The sequence below is a fragment of the Alosa sapidissima genome, chromosome 7 (genome assembly GCF_018492685.1).
Source record: "Alosa sapidissima isolate fAloSap1 chromosome 7, fAloSap1.pri, whole genome shotgun sequence".
Lineage (NCBI taxonomy): Eukaryota > Metazoa > Chordata > Actinopteri > Clupeiformes > Clupeidae > Alosa > Alosa sapidissima.
In genome coordinates, this window is record NC_055963.1 from 6,544,193 (window position 1) to 6,554,846 (window position 10,654).

General features: G+C 42.0%; 2 protein-coding genes across 4 annotated transcripts; both read right to left on the reverse strand.

Annotated features, from left to right (window-relative positions):
* Positions 1–394: 394 nt before the first annotated feature.
* pink1 (PTEN induced kinase 1) lies at positions 395–3,987 on the reverse strand. 2 transcript variants are annotated; one of them, XM_042099049.1, is made up of 8 exons: positions 3,495–3,987; positions 3,065–3,331; positions 2,853–2,953; positions 2,544–2,726; positions 2,000–2,163; positions 1,799–1,887; positions 1,390–1,620; positions 395–880 (listed from the first exon to the last, which is right to left on the reverse strand). In XM_042099049.1, the coding sequence occupies exons 1-8, from the start codon at positions 3,846–3,848 to the stop codon at positions 605–607; spliced, it is 1,665 nt and encodes a 554-aa protein (XP_041954983.1). In that variant the 5' UTR covers positions 3,849–3,987; the 3' UTR covers positions 395–604. The 2 variants fall into 2 exon arrangements, with proteins under 2 accessions (XP_041954983.1, XP_041954982.1); XM_042099048.1 differs by having other exon boundaries at positions 1,760–1,887; positions 3,495–3,986.
* Positions 3,988–8,097: 4,110 nt separating this feature from the next.
* cdaa (cytidine deaminase a) lies at positions 8,098–10,570 on the reverse strand. 2 transcript variants are annotated; one of them, XM_042099106.1, is made up of 4 exons: positions 10,274–10,570; positions 9,324–9,402; positions 9,084–9,141; positions 8,098–8,827 (listed from the first exon to the last, which is right to left on the reverse strand). In XM_042099106.1, exons 1-4 carry the CDS (start codon positions 10,470–10,472, stop codon positions 8,699–8,701), a joined length of 465 nt encoding a protein of 154 aa, XP_041955040.1. In that variant the 5' UTR covers positions 10,473–10,570; the 3' UTR covers positions 8,098–8,698. The 2 variants fall into 2 exon arrangements, with proteins under 2 accessions (XP_041955040.1, XP_041955038.1); XM_042099104.1 differs by having other exon boundaries at positions 9,291–9,402.
* Positions 10,571–10,654: the final 84 nt, after the last annotated feature.

Genomic DNA, 10,654 nt, shown 5'->3' on the forward strand with positions numbered 1-10,654 from the left:
CCAAGCAAGCCTGATGCTTTTTCTCTACGAAACTCCCCCTAGCATCTGTACGTGTCGATATGTGTGCGAGCCCTCGCTCGGTCTGAAGCTCTTTTCCTTTTCTTTGCGTCTTCCGTCAAGGGTTTTCGCCGCTTCTTCGCCGGCTCTGCCATTACACTTTTGCAACAATCGCTAGCATTTCGTTAGCCTGCCTCTGTGCTGTGGATGCAGGATGTAAACTGATCCTGCTTCTCGCAATGTCTGACACTTTGTGAGACTGGTTACGATACACTGAACTTGCAAGTGGGATATTCTTCCTACAGGCAGTAGAGGCGGGCGAGATAGTCTTCATTCGCCCTGTAATGAGTCATTTAACCATATACCGACTTAAGAAGATAATTAATTAACACGAAAATGTTGTCTGGTGTCCCTTTAATGTTTAAAGTTTTAGATTTGAGCTGTTGACACGGGAACATGCACAAACCTTACTAGTCTTGGCACAAGGGAAAAGTGCAAGGTGTTCATAAAGTGCAACCTAAACAAAAACAGGCAGAAAAATACAATTTTCTACTTGTGCTTATATCTACTACATGATGGATAAGTCTTCAGCTCAAATGGGTCCTAATCACAGAGTGACGGCAGAGCTGAGCTGCTGTCCATACACGAGGAAGCCGATGGCCGTGCGCAGATCTTCCAGATCGATGTTGGAGAGGAAGCACCTCTGTAGGTCGGCCTCCACTGAGCTCCCACTCGGGCCACGGCCATTCAGCAGGACAAAGGCAGACTGGCACAGCAACCAGTCGGCTAGCTCACTTAGCTTGGCTCTGTCTAAGGTGGCCAGGGCGCGTCTCCCCCACAGGCTGAGGTGAAGCATGTTGGCTGCCACCCGGGCACTCGGACGCTAAACACACAAGAGAAAAATAGATGCAAAAATTAACTACCTTCCATTTTTTAGGAGAGGTGGAAATGTGGAATGCTCATTTATCTATGAGGGAGCATCTCTGGAAGAATAGAGAACCAGTAATCAGATTAGAAGCAATTATAATGTTGTACTTGAAACTTCAAGAGCACATTTGCATTATGTACTGTGTGAAACCTTCCGTCACTGTTAGCTGTGTGGGTCACCTGCCTTCACTGTTAGCTGTGTGGGTCACCTACCTTCCTTGTTAGCTGTGTGGGTCACCTGCCTGCCTTCACTGTTAACTGTGTGGGTCACCTGCCTGCCTTCACTGTTAGCTGTGTGGGATACCTGCCTTCACTGTTAGCTGTGTGGGTCACCTGCCTTCACTGTTAGCTGTGTGGGTCACCTGCCTTCCTTCACTGTTAGCTGTGTGGGATACCTGCCTGCCTTCAATGTTAGCTGTGTGGGTCACCTGCCTGCCTTCACTGTTAGCTGTGTGGGACACTTGCCTTTTTGGGGTTTCTGCGCAGGAGCAGGCGAACCACCAACTGCACGTCTGTTGGTGTGTTTGTAGGTAGTGTAGGAAGCTGTGTCTCTTGATAGCTGCGCCCTTCCAGGCCATGTGGACAATAGAATGGATTCGGCTCGCCGAAAATCTCATAGCAAATGGAACCAACTGCCCATGCATCTGCTTTGCTGTAGTCAATGACAACACCGGGTCCAGGAGTTGCCGTGGCCACCTACAATTAAAATATCACCTTTCTTAACACAAGCATGTTCTTCCAGTTCAGATGACTGTTATGCAACACTGTCCTGAACACATTTGCGGGAGACTAGAAGGAAAGAAACAACGTGGTTTACATGTGAGTGTTACAGTACCTCTGGTGCCATCAAGCATGCGTTCCCTCCTCTGCTTACCCAGCGGCCGTTATAGGGGAGTTGAAGACCACAGTTCTTATCTGCCAAGCAGCAGCCAAAGTCTGTGATCACAAGACGAGGGCAACCACCTGCAATATAAACATGATAAAAGTAAACTCCACATCACATCCCCCAAAAAAGCCTTGGAATGGAATGTTTTTGGGTTGAAATTATAGAAAAAGCTGAAGGCATTGTGCTGACCTGAATCAAACTCCAAGAGAATGTTGTCCGATTTCAGATCTCTGTGGGCAATGCCCTGTCTACACAGGTGATCCACTCCTTCCAGCAGCTGCAAGGCCATGAGGGTGCCATCCTTTCTGGCTGGCGTGCAGACTTGTAGGTACTGACGCAGAGTGCATGGGTAACTAGAGAAGGTCAAGGGATACCACCATGAAGTTTACACATGACTGGAGTTGAAAGTGAGTGTTTACTCACTTGTATCAAGTAATACACTGGTTATGAAGACAAAATCAAACAATTTTCAATTGATTGTTATGGTCCAACTGGAAAATTGGTGACTGGTGGCATTAAGGAGCTGAGAGCAGCATGCTGATTTAGCTGTAGTCTCACCAAACAAAAAAGCTTGATTTTAATAAGGTGAGACAGGACAGGAGAAATGCAGCAAGCCCATTCATAATCACTTGTGCTTTGCCACTGTCATGCTCAATATTTGACAGCCTGACAACCAACAGCTGCTTGTTAGAGGTAAACAGCATCACAATGTGTCATGGGAAAGAGTGCTTACTTTTTCATGACCAGGAATAGAGTACGGTTGTTCCCCACGCCCATGGGGTTGAGCCTGGTGGGCAGCACATCTGGGTACTCCTCCACAGCCCCAGGCAGCAGTGCCACGTCTGCTGTGAATGCTCTGTACACTCTGATCACATTGGGGTGTGCAGGAACAGTTTTTGGCACCCACCCAAAATGCCTGCATGGAAAAGCAAACAAAGCTGATCAATAACTAAACACATCAAGGGGGACTGGTAGATTTTTGTGGAATTATATTATATTATATTTATTATATATTATATTTGTATTATATTATAACACCAACCCATTGAGACTGAGCTCTCCCTCCTGCTTGAGAGCATGGGGAGTTGCAGGGACCAGCTCCTGAGACATGGAGTTCAGGATAGCCTCACTGGAGGAGCCGGCCTGCAAGGGAAAGACTATTATTTAAAATGACGATAAATGAGAGAAAAATTGAAAAATTAGATACTTGGGCAAGGGTCCTTCAAAGTATGGATAAAAATTATGTAGGCCTACCCCCATGTTCCACATCATTTTCACGGCAAGAGGGTATATTGTTGGGTAGGGAAACTGAGGAGATGCAGACTGTTCATTGGAATTAGACTTCAATTCCACCAAGGAGCATTTCTCACTTTCTCTGGGGACTGCGAATGGTGCTGCTGCCTCATAAACAGCAGCATTACAACCTTTACCAATTTGCTTCCCGATAACATAATCTTCCAGTTTATACCCAGACACAAAAGACTTCAGTGGCGTCTCAAACTTCTTCTTCTTGAACAATGCCTGAATAAGATGATGATAACTTAAATCAATATAAAGGATTGGCTCATTTTATAGTCTGTACATTATAAAATTGCCCACCACATACAGCGCTTTAATTGTGTTTTTATTATATAAGTTAGCCTAGCCACATTTTTCTGTCAACAAGGCCAACCAACCAACCCACCTGTATTTGTTGACATGCTGCGACACTCTTCCTGTCATCCTCAAACTGCTGTTCGATCAATCCAAGACCGACACCGAAAGCTAAAAACACAACCCTGTTTCTGGGTGAGCCTCCAACTAACCTTCTGAAACCACCGGACTGCAACTGCGCTGCTAAACCACTCAAAGACATACGATAATATCGGTAGCGAGCAGGCAGAAAAGTCTGAGGCTGAACGGTGCGGGACGGTGGGCCGACCCTCAGGCGCTCACCTCGGAACTTCGCCGCAAGTCGGGCAGCTGGTTTCAGAAGCCCTAGCTGGAAGACCGACCGTCCCAGTTCCATGCCCCGACTAACAGCATGTTTAACCGACATGTTTTTCCACTAAATAGTAAAATAATCGATATTTAAAGAAAAATTAGTCGTTTTTACTCGGGCTATGCCCTACATAGCATTCCTTGTCCTGCTTCTCAATCAAGACAAGGGCACTGTTTACGTGAAATAGGCCTACCGTGGACACTAGTAACGTCACACGTCAAACCCAATTTTAGCTCTGTCAAAATAAAAGTCACTGAATTAGATAGAATAGGTGAACATAGAGTTACAAGGAAGTTTATTGTCACATGCATATAGTTACTGGAAGTAAGAAATGCAGTGAAATTATGTCTGGTGTCAGCCTATTTGTGCATTTATGGGGGGGGGGGGGAGTGGAAAAATGTAAAAAAAAAATGTCAGTCCTCCCCACTCTCCCCCTTGTAGGGTGCACTGTGCCAAGTGCACACACTCTCTTTCTCTCTCTCTCTCTCACACACTCACACACACACACACACGCAACTTTACATAAAAAGTCTTGCATTCTCATGCACACACACACACCATCATGGTTTGTAGCTTCTCCAACACTATTTGGCCTGTAAGCTGAGCTGTGCGTGTGTGTGTGTGTGTGTGAGAGAGAGAGAGAGAGAGACCGTGTGTGTGTGTATGTGTGTGTGTGTGTGTGTGTGTGTGTGTGTGTGTGTGTGTGTGTGTGTATGTGTGTGTGTATGTGTGTGGATTAGATAATAATAGGCGAGGAGAAAAGAGGCTGAGCAGTCTGCACAGAGCCGGTCTCAGTCCGCACTATAGCCGGACCACAGACCCAGTGAAATATGAGCAGAACGCTATCAGTCTCATGCAAACGAAGAGGACATGGACCACATGGAGTGCCATAACCAGAGTGACACACACATGCTCCCGTGCGCACATAGCTGGTAACAGCATATGAGGGGATTGTGAAGGGGTGATCGCTCTGATGGCTCTCTTCACATATTTAAAAAAACATATTGACTTAATAATGTAACACTGAAATTATTGGTAAGCTATGAAATATAACAAATGCAAATGCAAATGCAAAAAGACAGAATCAAAAAGACAGCTTTAGACTCACTTAAATGCCAATTCAACTGGCTGAAGATGGAGTTGAGAGAAGAGGTAAGAACAGAGCGTAGGGGCTTCATGGAAGCCATGACAGCCTTCTTCACCACCATCAAAGACCGAATCAGACAACAGAGAACACGACAGAGGACCAAGAACTAAAGAATCTGTAGAAACGTGGCCAATAGGGCCTAGTCTACTATAGGCTACCTATAGACCCATATACATTGATCACAGTTTTTCAATTGCACCATATTGGTAATTCCGCTACTTCAAAGCTTAGGTCTACTGGTAACTGTTTCCAGTTGCATCATACTGGTAGTCTAATTCTGTACTTCAAACTCCGCCATTTCCACATTACTGTGCTCTCGTTTTGAGAAGTGCAACTATGTGTCACATGATGCTAAGTTTGCAGTCATGTTTGACTCAGTTCTATTTTCACTTAATAGCCTAAATGAAACGAAACCTGAACCAAAGTACCTAGGACATGACCTCTGTGTCCTCAATGGTAGATACAGGCATGAGCATGAACCAGATACCCAAAGTTAACCTTTTTCAAAACTTTTCAAACAGGCTGGGTTGCGGCCTACAGCCAAATGTGACAAGGAATGCCCAACAAATATAAGTATAAGTAAGCATATATACTCTTTTGATCCCGTGAGGGAAATTTGGTCTCTGCATTAATCCCAATCCGTGAATTACTGAAACACACTCAGCACACAGTGAGCCACACACTATTCCCAACGCAGTGAGCTGCCTGCTTAGGAGCCTTGCTCAAGAGTACTTCAGACATTCCTACTGGTCGGGGCCCTCCGGTTACAAGTCCGAAGCGCTAACCAGTAGGCCACGACTGCCCCAAGACAAGACAGTCCTGACCTCTACAGAATGTCCATCCTTAACTGGAAGTAAAAGTTGCCAATTATTCCAGGTACACTTCCACTGACAACTTAGTTGTTGTAACATATAGTGTTATGGTCTGGCTTTTTGATAGTACAGCTATAACAACTCTTAACACCAATTAATGAATACAACGTCCTACAGTTTATCCCACAGATCTGGAAGAAGACCCTGCCAAATCCATCCTACATCACTGCAACTCCTACTATGCAAATCCATCCTACATCACTGCAACTCCTACTATGCAAACATCACTGCAGCTCCTACTATGCAAATCTATCCTACATCACTGCAGCTCCTACTGTGCAAATCCATCCTACATTATTGTGAAGAGACAAAAAGCTGGCGACAGCTGGTACATTACCATAATCATCATTAATATTCATTATCAAATAAATATTATTATCTACTGCAACCTTTCTGTGTGTGAGGATGTTTGTGTGTGTGTGTGTGTGTGTGTGTCTATAAAGGCCTGTATTAAAGACAACAAAAAACACAAAAACACAAACCTGACAAAACCTGCATTCACAATGAGACTGTTATAGTAGAGCAGAGCTACTGACCAGCCACAGGGCTGAACAAATCACTTCATGTGTACGCGACTGTGCCTCACTGGACATTGCTCCTGGGGGTTGCCACAACATATCTATAGTGTAGTATAAATGATATTCAAGCATCACAATAAACCTAAATGAACCTTCTTTTTCTCACTTATATTGACTGATCAGATCGCAATACTGCAATAACAGCAACCTATTAAGCTACTGTAATTTTACACAAAATGTTTTTGATGTATATTTTATTTGAACTCATTTAAGCAATCATGAAAACTAGCCTAATATAAACATTTATTTAAGCAAATATAGGCTACTGTTCATCCATTATGAAATGTTCACATAAGAAAAACAAAATAGATGCACTTGCAGTATGGAGGATGGTGTGCAGATATAGTGGACACACAAACTCTGGTTTTGTGATTTGTGAAATGAATTGATTGCTGAATTCAAATAGGCTCAACGGCCTATGCCCAGAACAGCACACTACCTCTAACCTTTACCAGTGAAATAAACACAACAAATGAACAAGAGACTTAAAAACATATAACTTATGCACAGTATGCTCACTGGCTAGAATTCCTGCCACACGGTAACTGTGAATCTTGGGCACAAAATCAATGCACAGCACCATACAGCATGATAAGTCCGTTGGTAATGAACATTTCACCAACGAATGCCATATTAATGTTATATCCGGTTAGATCCAGCCATTACGGTCAGTCCAATCTGCTTGCTTCTCCTCAATCCTATCCTTTCTGGATCCCACATACTAGTAATTGTCTACTCCATGGGGTTCCAGTCTAGACTTTCTCAAGGTCTGCAGGTTCAAGCCTTGGTCATTTACAGTTCAACTTGAGTTCCAGTTTTAGCTGTCTCGTGGTGCAGCTGGGTCCTCTTCAGCTTCCTATGACACATAAAGCTCTGACCTCTGCCACCGCAGCAAGTTTAACTGCTAAGATCTCAAAGCCAAAACTGCTAAGCAAGTGCTAAGCAAACTTAATACAAATCTAAAGTTTACAAGATTGTTGAAAAACAAATATGTTAATGTAGGCTATGTGTGAATTATCAGAATGGCATAGTGACACTGTGTACTTTTGAGCTGCTGGTGTGTGTGTGTGGGGGGGGGGGGGGTGGGGGGGGGGTGCAAATGAGAGAAATTCAGAGTTGGGAAATGTTTGAGAGTGCTGAGGAGTGAATGTGTGCAAAGTCAGTATAGTGTGAGTTGCAAACAATTAAGCGTTGATGTCTCTATTTATAGGCTGCAGGGAATTCTATATATTATTATATTAGCAAACATGTTGCCCTTTTTTCAATTCTTTCCAACACACATATAAACAGCAAAGCCTAATTAGGTTAGGCAGCCTAATTAAGCTAATAATAATATGGAGCCTGTAGGCTGAAATTTATTATATTAAAATAGAACAATGAATAACCTAATGAAAGGGGTTGCACCTTCTCACCTAATTAGAACAAATGAAAGAGTAAGAGGCCCTTTGGAACGTATAACAAAATATTTTTTAAAGATATAAAATAAATAATAATAATAATAATAATAAACATCTCATGTTCCATCATATTTCTGTGGAAATGTCGTAAGCTGCTTGAGTTGAAGGCCATTGCCACACATTCTGCAATAAGTTTCAATTCAGGGTTAACTTAAAATATGACGGATAAGCCTAAACTGATACACTAATGCCCACAAATAATTATAGATTTATTTTAGATGGTTTTGATATCATTTTGACTAAATGGCCTATGGGTTTTCCGAGTTTGGGTTACTGAGCAATTACCAATTTACCAAAGTAATTTTTTCATTGGATGGATTTAGGATAAACTAAATCCTATAAACACCAAGGTTTTAGGGGGAACTAATCTCATAACATCACAATATTTAGTGTAGGAGTCATTCATTTGTAGCCTGCTGACACCAAATTAAAGAGAATTGGTCTAGACACAGTTCACTTTTGATTTCCATGGGGCCCAACTAGTGGTAATGTTAAACTTAAGTTGGTATATTAAACACCAAATCCTTTTGAAGTACAGTAAACACATATTTGTTGTAAATGAAGGTTTTTAATGCAGTTACTAAATTTCAAAGAAAATATATGTGTTATTTGATACTGACACAATCAGCGCATTCAGTGACTGTGTTGTGAGAGCTGTACCTGTGTCTGTCATCTAAAGCTGTCTCATACAGAATAAACAGTTGGTTCCTGGGTTTTTGGTGATTCAGAAATTGGCTTGAATGGGAGGGTCCTCATCAGATCTGCCAGAGCAAATTCAAATATGCTCTCAGACTTGCCCATAGTCAAAGGCAAGTTCAAAATAAAGTCCATATATCTGCAATTCTGAATAATTTCAAGAGGCTTCACACTTTTTCCCTTTCAAGTCAGAAGGCCCAAATGACACAGGAAGGAGCTCTTCAACACTTATTTGACAGTAGGATCCATCAGGCTTTGTCATGTAGACGTCCCAATGGGCACCAAACTGAAACACAAAAGTGTAGCAGCTGAATTGGTTTTGCTCTACGTCAGTGGAATCATTTAGGAGTAAATTAAGTGAAGTAGAGTGACTCAATTTCATATAACAAATTAGTTATTGAGCAAACAGAAATGTTTGTTTAAAGATGTGGTGCTCATTGTGGTAATACATACTATAGGGTTAGTCTGAGAGTTGCATGAGTAAATATATGTTGAAACCCTGAAACAAACCAGTGGCTATGAAGACACATTACAGTACTGACCTCTCTCATGAACTGCCTGCACCCACCGCATGGTGAAATTACTTGTTCATTGAGATCACTGTAAAGACAATTTATTACTTATTTCAACAATTTAGAAACAGTGTTTTTTGACAATGTCACATTTTGGGAATTCCACTCCATCTGTCGTGCATTGCCACATTGTGACCTATTAAATTTGTAACTGTGTGAATCTCAGACTTGTATCAACTGGCAATTGCAATGGCCGTGAAATCTCTATACCCCTCTGAGATGGCCTTTGAGATGGCAGTCTTTTCGGCACAAATTCCTAGGGTGTAACACGCATTCTCCACATTGCAACCTGAATACAAATGAGAATTTCCATTTTAGTAAGTTAAATTAGGTTGTAAAAATCGGTTAGCTCATCTTGGTGTCATAAAAAAACAATGGACTCTTGTATCCATACACAATATGAGAGTGTAAGAGGCTTCTTTGTTGTCATTTTGTGAAATGTGTATTGAGGTCAAAAAGGTATAAATGTCAGAATGACAGAAACATCTTTGTATACAGACACACAATGGGCCCTCTCTTCGTCGCTAGTTGAATCGTTGTATCATTTGCATTAATTAGACCTTATATTGCCATCAATACTGACAGCATTCAGTCAAACAGTCTTAAACAATCATAAACTAAAACCCATAAGTGAACATTTGTCCTTGTTCACAAAACAAGTTTGTCCATTTTCCTGTGGGAGGTTGTGTTGGAAAGTCACCCTGTATTCCCTTCATCACAGCTCCTCTAGAGAGAAATCTTGACGGAACTTGTATTTATTTGGGAATAATTTGTTCCTTAATAGATTCGAACATAAGAAGCACAAACAGAATATATAACTGATGACCCAGCTATAAACAGGTTTTATTGGATGATTTCCCTCTAAATGTACAGTAGTCTTTAGCATTACATTACATTACATTTAGCAGACACTTCTGCAAAGTGACTTACATATGTCAGCTATATTACAAGGGATCACATTGTCCCCGGAGCAACTTGGGGTTAAGTGCCTTGCTCAAGGGCACAATAGTGGAAGCCGGGAATTGAACTGACAACTTTTCCATCCATGGAGCCTAGAAGACTTTTGGTATTTTATAAAAAGTGTAACTACTGGTTTCCTCGTACAGTTTTCACAGGAGCCCTGTAATCAAATAAAAGCAAACCAATATTCACCATCTCACCTGTAAAGATCTTTCCATTTGGAGTTAAAACTGCTGCTCCCACTCTGAACTTGCTGTACGGACAGTACGCAAAATCTTTAGCTTTCTGTGATTTGGAAATAAGCTCCCCAATGATGTTGTCATCTACATCAACCACTGACTTTGTCCCATTGACCTTCTCTTTGCCATTCAGGCTTTCCATATTAACACTCTGTAACATCCTGTGACAGAATAGCACTATGCATAACTTGTGTTAAAGAGCCTCTGACTGCCAGGGCCCTACATCAACATTTGAATAGGGGGGGGGGGACCTAGCTGCAAATGAGTAAATGCATGGGCAGTGATGCATTTCCTGAGAAATACTCACACATGGCACACAGTTTTGCAATACAAAAGAAACAC